Here is a 17,164-nt window from a genome sequence, read left to right as displayed (position 1 = left end):
AATTATTTCTGTACCTTTACTTGGTACCTTAAAAAAAGGTGATTATATACTTTTGTTAACTTGGACATAAACAGTTCAGCCCTCATGTGAGTATACCAAAAGCATTTTAAAACATATGAAACATTTTGGTTTCATACTTCAGTAGTTTGTATGTTTGTGTGTTTTTATTTTTATTTCTAAATTTACCATGTGCTTTATTGTTTGTTTGTTTAAAAATGTTATCCATACCTGTTCTGTTTTTATCATTTCTTTTATCATTAGAAAGTTTGACAAAGTGCTTTTTCCCAGAATATTTGAAAGGGATCAAAGGGATCCAGTCATGTTGGACTTTTAAATATACTTCTAGTTGTGTTAAACTTGTTTAATAAATAACTTTTTAAATTGATCATTCTGCATCTTTTATTACCTTTGTGCGTGTATGTAATATACTTACGGACAGAGTTTGAGGACAGCTGTGTGGATAGGTGGGATTTGAGCTAGCCCTGCTAGGAAGGATGATTTCTGTTGGCAGATGGGATAAAAGTTCTCTCAGCAGAAGAAACAGTATTTTCAAAAGTATGGAGGAAAGCAAGGGCATGTTCAGGAATGCTTAAGCAGTGCAGTTGGCCAGGAGTGTAAGTGCAAAAGGTGCGTGATCAGACGTCGAAGAGCCTAAATGACATTTATTTAAATATTCTCACTAACTAAGTGTTGGCCAACTGAAATTATTCTTGGAAAAAGGAGTATTTTATATTACAGTAGGTAGTGCTGCTGTATATAGAACTGCTATTGAAAATAGTAAGGATACATTTCAAAATAATCTCGTGTGAAGGCAGTGATGAGTAATAGCTGACTTCGTAACTGAAGCTCCTCTTGTGTATCGAGCATTGTGCTAGCAACTATGTTACGCAAGTTATTTCTAAATTGGGTATTTGTATTGGATGTTTTTCTTGTGAGGAACATTTCTTATGATGACCTTTCATTTTTCTAAGCTGTTGTTTAGGAGTAAACAATGAAAACAATATTTGTATTTTTGAAACAGATTTCGGCACATAAATAATACAAGTGCTAGTGTGAGTTTCCTCAGTCTCCTCCCCCAGAGGCAGTTTTTGTTGCCAGGATTACATGTATCTTTCCAGAGCTAGCCTACACGTGGATCTATGCAGCATATGCATTTTTTAACAAATGATACTTGCAGAATTTGTTTTTTATTTTTGCATAGCTTTATGTCATTTTTTATAGTTTTTATTTTTATAGTCGTTTATGATGACCACATTTTATGTCATACCAGCAAAAGTCTTTTGTATTCCATGATTATAAAATGATTCTCCTGTTTTTTTCAATTGGTTTTAAAGTTTTATGTTTCAGGTTATAACCTTTGTCCAACTAGAATCCATCTGGAATTTATTTTGATAGAAAGTAGGACGTAGGGATCCAACTTTATTTTCCCTTCCAGAATGCTGCCCAATACCATGCATTTAAAACTGCATCTTTTTTCTCTAGACTGCAAGTGTTACATACCAAATTCCCATATCTAGTGGGGTTCACTTCTGGACTTTGTAGCTAGCTTTGTGGATCTCTGTACTCATCTGCCTTTACCACACTGTTTAGATTGTTGTAACACTGTGATATGTTCTGATATGGTAGAGCTGGTCTCTCCTCATTACTTCTCTTCTACAGAATTTTTTGGCTATTCTTGCAGGTTATTTTTTTTTTCTGGTTGACTTATTTATATACAGTAAAACTTACCTTTTTGGTGTGTATCTCTATGGATTTTGACAAATGCTTGGACCTGTGTATCCAACCACGACAGTTCCATTCTAATTTGTGCTTAGTTGCTGCCTTAGTCAGTTCCAGAGACACACTATCTATTTGTCATCAAGTATCGACTTGTGTGATTATGGAGACTGAGAAATCCACAATCTATCTACAAGCTAGAAACCCAGCAAAGCTGGTGGGGTAGTCCAAAGGCCTGAGAGCAAGAGAGTCCACAGTATAAATTCCAGTCCAGTCTGAAGGCCTGAGAACCAAGACTGCAAGGGCAGAAGATTGATGTCTCAGCTCTTCTACAGGCAGAGAGGGAATTTAACCTTCCTCCACCCTTTTGTTCTATTCAGGCCCTCAGCAGATTGGATAATGCCCACCCACGTTGGGGAGGGGCTTCTGTTTTATTTAGTCCAATTCAAATGCTAATCTCTTCCTGAGACACCCATACAGACACAACCAGAAGTAATGTTTAACCAGCTATTTGTGCATCTTTTGGCCTAGTCAAGTTGACGTGTAAAATTAACTGTCACGGCTACATTACTAAATTCCCAACATTTTGCATGCATTTCTTAGGTTTTACTTGAAAATAAATCATCTCTAAATGATGGTAATTTTAGTACCTCTTTTCTGATTTTTGTGCATGTACTTTTCTGATTTCCTCTTCTGTGTGACTTCTGTCTCTTGCTGTTTGCCTGCGAGCTGCGGGATGGGCGTCTTCTCCCAGCATCTTCCTGCAGCCGGCTTCCCTCTGCATTTGATAGCCCTTCCTCGTGCTCCTAATGTTGTGTTCCTAATTTCTGAGAGGTTGAAGTTTACAATTTTTGTTTCATGTTCTTATTTCTTTTGGATGATTCTTAAGGAGAGAATGGAGAAATTGCTTTACTCCGGAAGTCTAAACTGAAATACCTCACGTGTTGTCTGACACGGGATTCAAGTGAGCATGTCAATGTCATTAATATGTACATAGATGCATTATAGGCAGAGGTTCTAATAGAGTCTTTTTACATCTCTCGCACGCTCCTTAGAGTACATAGGTACCCTATTTGGAAGGTCCCTACTGTCGATCTTTGACCTTTCACTTTTGACCTGTTTATCCCTCTTCTTCTTGCCTTGCTTTTTAAATCATTGTTGTTCTGGCTTCCTCTTTGCAAAGGAATAAGCATACTGTAGGGCTTGAGACCAGCAGGACTGTTGCTCGGCAGGGGAACTGAAATCTTAACGGGACACAGATGTTTACTGTGTGGAATACATGGCCAGAAGGAGCCAATAAATGATAAAAATAAGAGTTCTTCAAAGTTGCTTTCTTTGATTTAAGAAAAATTGTGGTTGCTTCTTTGACAAGATAAAAATCCTTGCTTCTTAACATTTCTTGCAAACACATTTTCTGCTTTTAGTGCCTTTGTGTGTGTGTGGATAATGAAGTGGGTTTTTTTGAACTTTTTAAAATTAAAGCATAGTTGATGTACAATATATAAGTTACAGGTGTACAATATAGTGACTCACAGTTTTTAAAGGTTATACTCCATTTATAGTTATAATAGAATATTGGCCATATTCCTTTTGTTGTACAATGTATCTTTGTAACTTATATGTAATAGTTTGTACCTCTTAATTCCCTATCCCTATACTGCCCCTCCCTCTTCCCTTTCCCGACTAGGTAACCACTCATTTGTTCCCTGTATCTGTGAGTCTGTTTCTTTTTTTGTTGTATTCATTTAGTACTACATTTTCTGTTTGATTTACTATTTCACTAGAACTTGCTTCCTGCAGTCATAAAAAATTATGACATTTTAGTTGACTTTATAATGTGTTAGACTCTGATGTTTTTTGTTTGCTTTTGGGTTTTTTTGGTGGGGGGTGGTAATTAGGTTTATTTACTTATTATTATTTTTTTAATGGGGGTACTGGAGATTGAACCACCAGGACCTCATGCACGCTCAGCACACATTCTACCACTGAGTAATACCCCCCTCTTTGTGTGTGTGTGTGTGTGTGTGTGTGTGTGTGTGACAATAAAATCAGGATAAGTGTTATTTCATTTGCAAATACTTTTCAAACAGTTTTCTGTGTTGTATTTTAAAGTGACAGTTCGCATGAAACTAGCAGACTTCAGTACCTCTTAACACTATACGCACTTCTCAGTGGGGGCACAGTTAGGCAGTTAGGGTATTTTATGAAGGACTGTCTCACATGCTATGGGACATTTAACACTCTGGTCCCAACCCACTTAAACAGGCCCAGTCATTGCAACAATCAGACCTCACCTGTCTTCAGATGCCCCCCAGGAGTGGGTACTGTTCGGGCTGAGGACTGACATGCTAACAGTGTTCTCTCCAGACCCTCGTTACTGTCTCTCAGCTTACAGGAGAGAAGATGACTACGAGTCTAGCAGTGTGCTGCATCCTTCACGTTTTCTTGTTTCCTACTCATAGTGAAATCAGCGTCAATATTCTCATTTTAGAGATGAGGAAACCATTAAGTGCGTGATACGTGATTAAAATTTGTCATCCAGTATTGACTAAGTGCATTCTATGTACTGGGCACTGAGATAAATTCATGAGTAAGATAGACACAGGTTTTGCCCTCCACAAGTTTACACTGCCTTTACACAGCTATAAATAAGTGGAAGCATGAAGATCTTAACCCAGATCTGTCATTTCTAGAACTGTCTCCTATTTCTACCACTGCCTCTCCCCAAATGATCCTCCTGAAGAAAAATTTAGTCAGCCAAACGAATCGTGACTGATGAACTGTGAATCTATTTAGATGACGTCCAGCACCACGCGGTAAACCTTCTGGCCTTTCCCCTCCTCGGGGTTGCGGAGTCCACAGGAACAGCCCTCTCGAGAGTAGGGCAGCGTACAGCCTGCGAGGCCGTACGTGAGCAAGAGCCGTCTCTGCCCGAATTCTTTCCCCTTCCCCGCACAACCGGTTGTCTCCTGCTAAGGAAGCTGTACCTTGTATTGAGACTCTACTAAAATACCTCCTCTGACACCTGGGCTTTTCAGGTTCTAATCAACCAGCCTGCCTCTCTCCCTCCTTTCCATCCTTCTTTCCTTTCCCTCATGCATACAATATATTTGAATGCCCACTATTTTCCCATGTTCTAGGACGGTGATAATATCGTCAATAAGGCAGACAGTCGCTGTCCTCAAAGATCACACCACTCGTTCCTTTGTCTCGTGTGCTTGCCTAGTTTATTAGTCCTGTTGTGTCCTTCAGTGCTTTAGGATGGTGGCATTTATTTGGAATGATGACTACAGTAACACTGATATGTATCCCCTTAAGTGGCTTTCTTACCTTGCCTGTGTAATAGTTATGCGTGTGCATGCCAGTGTGTAGACTGATGTGCAGGGTTTGGTACAAAGGAGAATTGCACAAAATACATTATTTCATTTTCTTTCAAACATTGAAGAGTAGGCTCTGGATGGCTTTGTTTATTCAGCAGGGATGTCTGGTTGCCTAGACCAGATATTCATGTAACGTGCACATGTTAGATATTATGAACATAGTGGAGAAAAGTGAAAGGACTCAGCAAATGGGATGAGTTGAAAAGGTTGAAAAAAATTTTTTTATTTCTCAAGAAAAACTTTTACCTCAAAAACATGGTACTTAGCTATGTGAAATCCTTCCTGTTTCATGATGAGTCACTGAGGGTGGAGGGCATGTCATTACCCTGTTTATGATGTGTATTCTTTCTTGACCATCTAGTGCCACTGTAAGGCACTGTCAGCACTGAACGTGGGCTCAAATTTTATTGAATTTAATATGAAAGCAGAAGGTGATTTCATCACTCAGTGAATAAATAACATTGTGGAGAGGTCATGGTCTGGAAAACAGGATACCTGGGTTCTGTGTCGCAACCAGAGTGTCTAGTCTTGTGGCCTCAAATAAATCACCCAACCTCACTGGGTCCAGTTTTCTTGAAAAATTAGAAAACTGAATAAGATCGTCTCAAAGTTTCTCATCAGCTGCCAGACTCCTGTGATTATTCTGTTCCCACTACACAGTAAATTCGTAGAGAGGTTGACGTACTATGTAGGAAATCTAGGTAGTAAAGTCCTTATTTTCATTTTCAAATATAGACAGCCATGATTGTTTTTATTTGAACTTCCTAAAACAAACTTGAATTTCAACCTCAGACTATCTACATATGCGTAAGACATTGTGTAGTTAGGTATGTGAACAGGAAAGTTTTCAACTGACTGTTAAGTATTTTCTCTTTTCTTATCTCTTTGGACAGGCTCATCTTTTTCCCACGACCAGTTCCCACTGATTTTCATCAGCCACTCTGATTTGTTTTTAGAACTTTTATAGACTCCATAGTCATCAAGCTCACACCAAGTCAGTAGGTGTCACTGGATGCCTTCCGAGTGCGAGATTCCGTGGAGAATATAAGGCCCCTGCCTTCAAGGTGACTAGGTTCTAGTAGCAGAGTTAAAATAAATACGTAAGTAGCAACAATAGGAACTTGAACCTGGAGTCTCAATTTATACTATTTATGTACAGATCTTCCTTGATTTACTATGGGCTACGTCCCGATAAACCCATTGTAAGTTTAAAAAAAAATGGAAAATGAATTTAACCGACTGAACGTCGTAGCTTAGCCTGGCCTATCTAAAATGTGCTCAGAACACTTACATTAGCCTATAGTTGGGCAAAACCATCTAACACAAAGCCTATTTTATAATGAAGTATTGAATATCTCATGTAGTTTATTGAAAACTGAATGTGAAAAACAGAACAGCTGTCTGGGTACAGAATGATTGTAAATGTCTTGGTTACTCACCCTCGCGGTCTGGCTGACTAGGACCTGGGGCTCACTGCCGCCCAGCATCTTGAGAGAGTATCATACACATATCCCTAGCCTGAGAAAAGATCAAAATTCAAAATCTGAAGTACGATTTCTATGGAATGCATATGACTTTTGCACCATCATAAAGTCAAAAACTCATAAGCTGAACCACTGGAAGTCAGCGGCTGTCTGTACTTTAAGGCTGGCCATGAGGGGAGCAGAGGGAAGCCTTGCCAAGTTCTCTACTCCAGTTCCACGTATGCTTGAAAATTTTCTGCTGAAGAGTTTTAATTGCTGCTTTCTAAAGCTCTTGCGCCCTGCCTGTAATCCTATACCAGAGAGCCCTCTTGTCCTTGAAGTCCAATGTCCAAGAAGTCCATCTAAGACCAAGAGAACAATGCCAGAACTGATCCTGTGACTCTGAAATGTTCACCTGTGCATATTAAGTGAGAAAAGTTAGGATGAGGGAGTGAGATTTTAGTAAAACTCGTTCCTTTTACTGGGAGAATAAGTATGTCCATCCTAATTGCTTGGTGTTAAGTCCTTTTATAAAATGATGACAGTGGCAGGTAGTTTGTTGGTTGATTGGTGGATTGTTGATACAATTGTCATTTTAAAGTTCCTACTTGGCGAGGTCGAAGTTGATCATCCTTGAATTCTCTGAGTCTTGCGACCACTGCCCTCAGTGCTCTGCAGACAAAGCTTGTGTCCCAGGGGACTTGTCTTTGACTCGCTCACCTTCTGGGAGGAAGTAGGCTCAGTAATACTCAGCTCATTTTATGGTTGAACAAACAGCCTTGAAACCATGTGTTTTACATTTTCTATTAATGTAACACAGGCTTGTTCTGGCATTGATTAAAAATCTGCTCTCCAGACACCTCTGTACACAGTAATTATATGCATAGAATTATTATATATGAGGTCACCAGACCTCACATGTTCCTTACACCTTGCAAATATGGGACCAACTCCTTTCATGCGGTAGGGGAGACATCATTCTTAACATATTGTGGTTTTAATTAGTAATGGTAAGTTGGGGGGTTTTTTTAACTGAAAAATAGAGATGTCTATTTTCCTGGCTAAAACTTCTAACATCTTTTGAATATCTTGCTTTGAGGGGACACTTCACACATCAGGTTTTGATTCTCATGCAGTTGTTTTCCATTCCAAGAGGAGCCAGCTATTATCCTAAAAGGTCAGTATTTGGTTTCCATGCTTAATCAAACAATCGAGCTTCATGACTATTCTTTCTATTAAATACGGAGGTCTTTCTGGTTAAATACAGATGTTCTGCTGCTGCTGCTTAGGTGATTGCCTGGTGATTCAGAAGACTTAAGAGCTGGCTACTTCTTTACTTCTTTTTCCACTTATTTTTGCAGGGGCTCCAGTTGAGCAATGCCTTAGCCTCTATGAAGAAAAAAAAAAAAGGTAAATCTTAAGTAGAGTACAGAAAGCAATTCAGGAGCAATGGAACTGGTTAAACACCTCTACCCAATTGTCCTAATGCCTGTTTACATTGTTACTGTTTAGGCGTCCACAAGGCTGCCTGTGAATCTTGTCTCTGTGATGTTAAGCTCTGTTTAGGTGCTCAGCCAATAATATCCATTTTCCCTTTCCCTTGCTTATGGAACCCCAATTTTGTGTCAGTGAAAGTGTGTCTCCTACATATTTGCTTTTCAAATCGAGCTTTTCTTGCAGCTCAAATGGCCATACATAACAGAATTCTGGCCACGTGAGACATACACAGAAATCTCCTGGGGTTCTGCCTCAGCTTTCTGACCAGGAGAGGGCTCCTGTGTCTGGTACCCTCTTCTGCTCTCTTCCTGCCGTAAACTCTGACAGGATGTCTAGAACTGCAGCAGCTGTCATGTGCTCCTGCAGAAAGGACTGAAGGAATCACAGATACCAGCCGTGACATTGCTGAAATGCTAAGCCAACATCTGCAGTCACCATTTCCAGATTGTCAATTAGGTAGAAGAATAAACCCTTTTTTGTTGAGGCCACGATGGGCAGATATTCCTTTGCTTGCAGCTGAATACATTCCTGACTGCTGCAGGAATTACCATTCTTAATCTCAGAGGAAACTGAGGCCCAAATTGTTAAATAGTTTGTCTGATTTACACAGCTAGTCGTTGATGGAACTGGAATTCAGGCCCCACAAGTCTGAATTTAGAGTCTGAGCTCTTAACCACTTATCTTACGGGTTTTGGAGGAATGAAGTGAAATTACTTACACAAAGCATTGTAGCTTAGCATGTGCCCAGCTTGTAGTACATGCTTCTTCAAGTCTTAAAACCTTTCCCACATTCACAGTTCCATGTTCATGCTTAACAACATGACTCTGAGGTTTAGATTTTCATGAAGTTATTTCCCATTCTGAGAGGAGTCAGCTTTTATCCTCCTGGGTCAGTATTTTGTTTCCATGCTTAATTGAACAACCCAGTTTCAGGATCTAGTGGATACTCAGTAAGTTTGTCAAATGAGTGAAGGAATAATTCTCTTAAAGAAAATTCTCAAGTACCATGCTTAGGAGGTTACTGTATCCATTTTTGGAAATGAAGCCAATTTTTTTTTTTAAGTATCAGTATAGTACAAAGGTTCAGTGAAAGTTTTAGAAATTAGTCTGCCTGGGTTTAAATCCAGCCTCCACCACTGACTGCTGAGCTGTGTGATGTTAGGCAATTCACTTAACCTCTCTGTGGCCAGAAAGACAGAGCTCCCATTCCCCTCAGTTTCCAATCAAGGGCTAGAGTATTTTACCAGGAGGAAAAAGCCAACAGCATTCCTAATCCCATCCAACTTCAAGTCCCAGAGGCTGAATCCCTGGTGAGTGCAACCATGAGTTTGGCTACTCCCCTCCATCTAGCCCCTACTCACAGGGTGGAGGCCTTACCTTAAGCACAGCAGTCTGAGAATAATGGGGCAAGGGTTGTTCTCACCCCAGCTAATTCATAGGGTGAAAACTTCATGTCAGGAGAGGCAAGCGGAGAAGGCCAGTGGCTACTACCACACCCCAGATCTCTGCTTGTAAGTCAGAGATGTCATTCCAACAAGCAGGCCGAAGTCACTGTCCAGCACCTAGAACAGTGGTTGAGAGATTTTCCCCAGGGGGGGATGCAGCCAATAAGAACAAAGACCTCTGAAGCTCTTCCCCAAAAGAGGTAGCTTTATTTGAAACAGAGTAAAGGGAACTTCAAGCCTAAGGGCACTCTCTGAAACAGTGGAGGTTCAATGTTAAGAATTGTAGAGGCACTGGTAGCTCTGAGGGCATCAAGCTAAACCATAGGCTAGTTAGTTTACTAGAGAGAATCAGAAAAAAAAAAAAAAAAAGACAGTTTCTAAGAGCCTTCCTGATGTGAGAAAAAGTCCTCAAAGGCTTGCCTCGAAGCTAGCCATGACTGAATTTAATTAAATAAAACTGAGGAGCAATGTATGTCCCAGGGCATTGTCAAAAAAAGAATAGAATAATCATATGCAATTAGTGGAGTCTGACAGCCAAGTGTGATACAAAAGAGACAGACAACTAAACAGAGATCGGGGAAACAGAAGGTCAAAGAGAGCCTTGCTAAAACCGCTGTCATCCCAGGATGACTCTATTTATGCCAAAGCTTCACACTATGGGGGTGGGGAAGAATTAGATTTCATTAACACAGTATAGCCAAGCCATTGAACAAATACATGCACACACAAAACCCCAGAAAGAGAGGAGCAAAGTGGTATCCAGAATTGCTGCTATATATTTACCTAAAATGTCCCATTAAAAAAAAAAATACATGGAAAGAAATAGGAAAGTATGACTCATACATAGAAGAAAAGAAGTCAGTATAAACTGTGAGGGGGTCTAGATCTCAAATTAACAAAAGACTTCAAAGCAGCCGTTATAAATATGTTCAAAGAACTAAAGAAACTATACTTGAGGAAGTAAGGGAAGCTGTGATGACAATTTCTCATCAAACAAAGAGATAGAAATTATTAAAAACAAGCAAATGGAAACTCTGGAGTTGAAAAGTATGACTGAAATGGGAACTTCACTAGAGGAACCATCAAATTTGAAAAAAATCAATGAAGTGGATGTTAGATTGATAGAAACCTTGCAATCCAAAGGACAGAAAATAAAATGAATGAAGAAAATAACTCAAAAGTATAGTGAAAACAATTAAAGGAAATAAAATGTTACATTTAATGCAAAAGAAAGCCATAAGGGCTGAATAAAGAAAGATAAAAGACATGAGACATAGAGAAAACACAAAGTAAAACGGCAGGTGTACATCCAGCTATGTGAATAACAAGATTAAATGTGAATGGATTAAACAATCCAAAGGCAGAGATGTCAAACTGGATTAAAAAATAAAAAACAAGATCCCACTGTATTCTATAGGAGACACAGTTTAGATTCAAAGACATAAATAGGTTAAAAATAAAAGGATGGATAAAGATGTATTATGCAAACAGCAAGGGTGAAAAAGCTGGAGTCAATTAAAAAAGCTGAGGGGGCAATACAAATATTAGGCAAAGGCGATTTTAAAACAAAAGTCTCTGTTACTGGAGATAAAGAGGGAAATTTTATAACAAAAGGCTCAATTCATCAGGAAGATATAACAGTTATAAATATTTATGTACCTAATAACAGAGCCCTGAGATACATGAAGCAAAAATAGAGAACTGAAAGGAGAAACAGACAATTCAATGGTAATACTTGGAGATGTAAATATCCCACTTCCAATAATACATAGAGCCACTAGGCAGGAGATCAAGAAGTAAATAAAAGACCAAACAACACTGTAAACCATTAGATCTAATGCACATCCTTAGAATACTCCACACAACAAAAGCAGAATACATATTCTTCTCAAGTGCACATGGAATATTCTCCAGGATAGACCATATGTTCAACCATAAAACAGCTATAATAAGTTTGAAAGGATGGAATTCACATGAAGCATGTTTTCTGAACACAGTGAAGTAAGAAATCAGTAAGCACAAGGAAATTTGGAAAATTCACAAATAGATGGAAATTAAATAACAAAATCCTAAATAACCAATAAGTCAAAGAAGATATCACAAGGAAAATTAGAGAATATTGTGAGATGAATGAAAATGAAAGCTCACATACTAAAACTTACTGGATACAATAACATTGCTTAGGGGAAAAATTTTATATTTGTAAATGCCTACATAAAAAAGAAGAAAGATTTCATATCAATAATCTCACCTTTTAAACCCAAATCAAGCATAAGGTAGGAAATAATAAAGATTGGAGCAGAAATTAATGAAGTGGGAAATAGAGAAAATTGACAAAATTGATAGTTGATTCTTGGAAAAGATCAACAAAGTTTGACAAATCTTTACGTGGATTGACTAAGGGGGAAAAAAAAACCCTCAAATTACTAAAATCAGAAATAAAGAAGAAGTTACTACCACATTTCCAGAAATGAAAAGGATTGTGAACATTGAAAACATTATGCTAAATGAAAGAAGCCATTTGCAAAGGATCACATATTGTGTGATTCCATTTAAATTAAATGTTCAGAAGACGCAAATCTACATATAAAGAAAATTGATTAGTGATTGCCTAGGGTTGGTTTGGGGGTTGGGGGAGATGAGTCCCTGAGAATAGGTGCAGGGTTTCTTTTTGTAGTGATGAAAATATTCGAAATTGATTGTGATGATGATTGCACAACTCTAAGTATACTAAAAGCTATGGTATTTTACTCTTTAAATGGGTGAGGTATGTGGTATGTGAATATATTTCAGTGAAGCCATTATCAAAAGGGAAGGGGAGCTAAGACAAGCATGCCTGTCAGATGGCAAAGACAATTATGGGGAAGAGCCAGAGAAGGCTTTGTCAATAGTTAGGAGTCATAAACAAGAAGAGGGAGAAGGTTGGTAAGGTGCAGGTGGGGGCTTTTGTTAGAGAAGCCATGGGATTGGAAATTTCACAAGTATGCAAAAAGAGTTGAGGAGTGGGAGGGAGAAGAATGGATGTTAGAGATTTGAGGAAATGTGAAATATTCTCCAACAGTATTTGCAAATGATCACCTGCTTGCAGTGCTTTATATTGAATGCCTTCCTCTTTGCAAACTGAAAAAAAGTCGTATTTGATTTAATATCTACTTATGTTCCAGAAGGCAAACTTATTTTTTGAGACTGAAATGCAGCCAGTTAGAATAATTGGTTGATTAGGCTCTGTGATTGCACCAGGCATTGCTTTTACCACAAGGAGAGAAACTTTTGGAAATTTGCTGACCTCAAACCATTTTCATGCAAAAATGAACCAAAATTAAAACAAAAAATCCTTTGATGCAATATGAATTTTACAACTATAAACCAGGCTTTATCTGTCAAAGTATATACCTGTGATTTGGTCTTTGTTAAGATTTATTTAAAAATAAAGGCATTGGTCTGCTATTTTAGGATGGTTTTGCTTTATAAACCATTCAGCAACTCCATTTTTGAGAATTTTATTCTAATTGAGTCAGCTGAAAACAATGATTGTACTATAGTTAATTATTTTAGTTTTGTAGTTTCCACTTCCAAAGGGACTTGAATTATTTGATAGGTTCCAAAGGAAAGAGTAATTTAAACCCTTTATCATGAGGTGGTGATAAAAAATTGTGGGTACATATTTACAACACCAGGTTGAATATAATCATTACTACACAATGAGCAGTGAAGTAAGGGCTGGGGATATGACGATGTGAAGGTGAATGAGATAGGATAGTTCCTTGTCAGAAAGAAAAGTGTCATCTCAAGGGACAGGTTGTCCTAGAATCAAGTAATTTCAATACAACGCAGTATTATGTTGGATGGAAGCCGTAATAAGATAAATAATAAAAGAGGAGAGCATGAGGCAGGCAATGATGGGTAGGGATAGTGGGAAAGAGAGCTTGTTCAGGCAGAACTTTTCAACAGAGACAACCCAGACTTCAAAAATGTGTGTTTGAGAAAAAGAAAAGAAAAGAAAATGAAAAACAAAAAATTTTTTTTAAAATGTGTGTTTTGAGGCAGAAATAGGCACTTTCCTTTTCACATCAGAAATTAATCTTTATTAAATAGCAAATAACATTTTAAACAATTTTTAAAGAAATATGCCAGTGGTGCCCATTTCAGTGAGGAATTTCAAATACAAGGGACAGATATCCAACAAAAACCAACTTGAGCAAAAGGGGGAACTGAGACATCAGGTTTCAGGCACAGTGGGATCAAAGAACTCAAATGATGTCATCTCTCCACCTTATGGTTCTGCTGGCCTCACATCCTCCTTCCTCCTACGTTACACGTAGCTGAGGTAAAACGAATGTCAGTAGCCCTGGAATGACCTGAGTCCCAGTTTAGCAGTCCCAGGGCAAAAAGCTTTTCTCTTTCACCATTTATGTATAAATCTCAGAGGATGTTCTGTCTGGCAGTGCTTGCCCATTCCAGGCCTTACTTGGGTCACATGTTCATCTCTGGACCAGTCCATGGGCCAAAAGGATAGGGTATGAACACTGACCCAGCCAGAAATAAGTGTCTGCCTTGCTTAAAGCGCTGTGTTTGACACGTGCACATCACAGTTCACCTCACGGCAATTCAGTACTTTCTCCCTAATAACTTGCCTTCCTCAAACCTAAATCTTCCACATCTGGTCTAGGAAGTACTGTCTAGACCAAATCACCAGGACCACGAGAAATGGCGTAGAGCGGGGAGGTTTCTTCATGGTAGAGGCGGAACTCCTTTGCTGGAAGAGGTAAAGCAATATTTACCTGTAGTAGAGATGGCTGTTCTTCACTCAGTATTTATTCTTTCTTTTCTCTATAAGTTACCACCCTCAATGTTTTAGCTATGTTTGTGTCCACCCAGAATAAAAACATATTTCTCAGACTCACTTGCAACCAGGTGTAGCATCTGACTAAAGCTGGAAATGAATGTATGTAGGATTGTTGTGTGACACCTTCTGGAAATTTTTTTTTTTAATCGCTGTTATCCTTTGCCTCACTTTTCTAAATTTTTCCTTCTTTTCTTTTGAAATGAAGACATGCTGGCTGGCTCTCTACCTGTTGTATTGGACACAGAAGCAAGGGTCACACCGTGAAGTCCCTGAAGATCTTGTAAAGCACAGCTGCCATGCCGTCCCTGGACTGCCTAGTTCCAGACTTTTAGGTGAAAGAGAAATAAATGTCTGCCTTGCTGAAAGAGCTGTGTTTGACCACATCACAGTTCACTTCAGGGCAATTCAGTACTTTCTCCCTAATAACTTTACTTCCTCAAACCTTCATCGTGGTCTAAAGTCTAAATAAATAGTGTGACGTAGTTATTTCATTTAGTCAACAAATATTCCTGGAGACCTACTATGTGCCAGATCCCAGCACCTGGGGATGCAACAGAGGACTGAACTGTTCAGTAATCGAAGAAACGAAGAAATGTACGTTTTAGAGGGGGAAGAAGAAATAAAAGAATAGATACATAATTTATAAATGGTGACATATGCTAAGAAAATGGAAGCACGATTAAGGAGATAGAGAGGATACGGGAGTGCTAGGATTATTTTATATAGGGCAGTGGAGGGGAACCACCCTCTGATGAAATAATATTTGAGCAGTGACCTGAATGAATGGAAGGGGTGATGGTTAATTTTATGTGCCAACTTGGTCGGGCCCCAGAGTTCCCAGATGTTTGGTTAAACATGATGTCTGTGTGTGTCTGTGAGGGAGTTTGGGATGAGATTAACATCTGAATCAGTAGACATAGTAAAAGCAGGTTACTGCCCTAATGTGGGTGGGCCTTCATCAAATCATTGCATAAAACAAAAGGCTGAGTAAGAAAGAACTCTCTCTCTTTGCGTGACTCTCTTCTAGCTGCGACATCGGTTTTCTCTTGCCTTTCGTACTCGGACTGGAATATACACCATCAGCATTCCTGGCGCTCCAGATCTTGGACTTCTCTGTCTCCATAATCACGTGAGCCAGTTCCTTAGAGCAGATCTCTTTTTGGCATAAGAAGGAACAAAAAGTCCAGTAAGTTTAGAACAGTCGTTCTCAAACATTTTGGTCTTGGGACCCTGTTGCTCTCCTAAAAGTGGTGGAGGATCCCCAAGAGCTTTGGATTCTGTCTATACTTGTCATATTAGAGGTTAAATTGAGAAAATTTTAAAATATCTGTTGATTCATGTAAAATGGTAATAATAAACATATCACACGTTAATAGAAAGAATATTTTTATTAAAAAATAACATTTTCCAAGACAAAAAAAAATTTAATGAGAAGGGTAACATTATTCTGCATATTTTGCACATCTCTTCAATATCTGGCTTGCATGAGGACAGATGGATTCTCATAGATGCTCCTGCATCCAATTACTTGTAGTGTGTTGTTTTGGTTTTAGTATGGTTTAGTTTAGGAAAATCTGGTCTCACACAGATACATGGTTGGAAAGTGGAGGAGCATTTTAATCGTCTCTTCAGATGTTTGTGGTTGTTCTTCTTTGATATTGTGTCAAAACTCAACAAGTGATGGTCTTTTAAAGGGTCGTTACAATGTGGGATCTGAAACTGTGCCAACAAAATATTTGTTCTCTGTACCCCCATGAGAAAATAGGCCTGAAAACAACATTTTAGAGTTAGTATAAAAATAGTCTTGACCTCTAGACCCCCGAAAGGGTGTCAGAAGCTACACTTGGAGAACTATTGCCTTAGAACATAGTAACTGAGGAAATAAGGGGTAAAGATGTCCTCAGAGAGTACACGTAGCAACTGGCAGGTTGTGATGAGCTCTTGGATATTTATTCTGAGTAAAATATTAGGTCATTGTCGGGTTTTGAGTGGAGAAGTGAGTTGATCTAACATTTAAGATGTTCCCTCTCTGTGTTTGTGGAGAACAGACCATAGAGGACGAGAGTGAAGCAGAGAGGCCAGCTTGGAGACAGTTGCCATCATCCAGGTGAGAGATGATGATGGCTTGGACACAGAGAACAGGGCAGAGGTGGTCTGACTTGCCAGATAAACATCTTGGGAACAATAGAAACGGAAGCCTATCTTTGATGTCATTTTGCCACAGTGAGAAGGTAGATTAAGTGAATTTAAGCAAAATCCTCAATTTTCCTTTATGGTGCTTCAGATCGTCTACAAAGGCTCTTGATGTCTCAAGGAATCAAAGAATGTCAGAGCATAAAAGAACCTTGGGGAGCATCTTTGTCAATAATTTCTAAATTATTCTCTAAGGAGTCATAGGATCTCTGTGAAGACAGCATGTCAGTGATTGTAGAAATCAAAGGAAACCAGTAGGGTAGTGCTTCAGGCTCCCCATCTCTGTTTCTGCCTGAGCAACTTCACCTTTGTCTGTTTTATTAATAGTCTTTAAAAGCTTCTGTTCGGGTAAAGCATTCTGCAGGTGAAAACAATCTGCGAATCTAACTTGTCACTCCTCTTTGCTGAGTCGAGGTGCAGCCTGAGTCCTTCTCAACACAATATTCCACTCGTCAACTAATAGCAGGCCAGAGGTGGCACTTCAGGTGAATAATATTTGCCATTCCTCACGTAGGCGCAAACTCGGTGTCTCATCACACAGCCATCAGTTAATTCCAGTGCCTCTCATCCTGACTTTACTGGTTTCTACTTCACACTCACCCTGCTTTCATGCCTGTGTGACTG

General features: G+C 38.9%; 1 protein-coding gene across 6 annotated transcripts in view; it reads left to right on the top strand.

Moving 5' to 3' along the window:
* The window catches only part of TAF2 (TATA-box binding protein associated factor 2), an 87,803-nt gene extending 72,036 nt beyond the window's left edge, over window positions 1-15,767 (top strand). For 2 of the 6 annotated variants that reach the window (XM_072949649.1, XM_072949655.1), the window contains 3 exons: window positions 5,990-7,736; window positions 7,921-7,969; window positions 14,553-15,767. In XM_072949649.1, the coding sequence (XP_072805750.1) occupies window positions 5,990-6,041 (52 nt within the window). In that variant the 3' untranslated portion in view covers window positions 6,042-7,736; window positions 7,921-7,969; window positions 14,553-15,767. The remainder of the gene's footprint in view (window positions 1-5,989; window positions 7,737-7,920; window positions 7,970-14,552) is intronic. The other 4 variants (XM_072949651.1, XM_072949650.1, XM_072949653.1 and 1 more) reach the window with 4 other exon arrangements.
* Window positions 15,768-17,164: the final 1,397 nt, after the last annotated feature.

The sequence above is a fragment of the Vicugna pacos genome, chromosome 25 (genome assembly GCF_048564905.1).
Source record: "Vicugna pacos chromosome 25, VicPac4, whole genome shotgun sequence".
NCBI classification, from domain to species: Eukaryota; Metazoa; Chordata; class Mammalia; order Artiodactyla; family Camelidae; genus Vicugna; species Vicugna pacos.
Note: the sequence above shows the minus strand (reverse complement) of the source record. Positions and strands in the feature narration are given on the sequence as shown.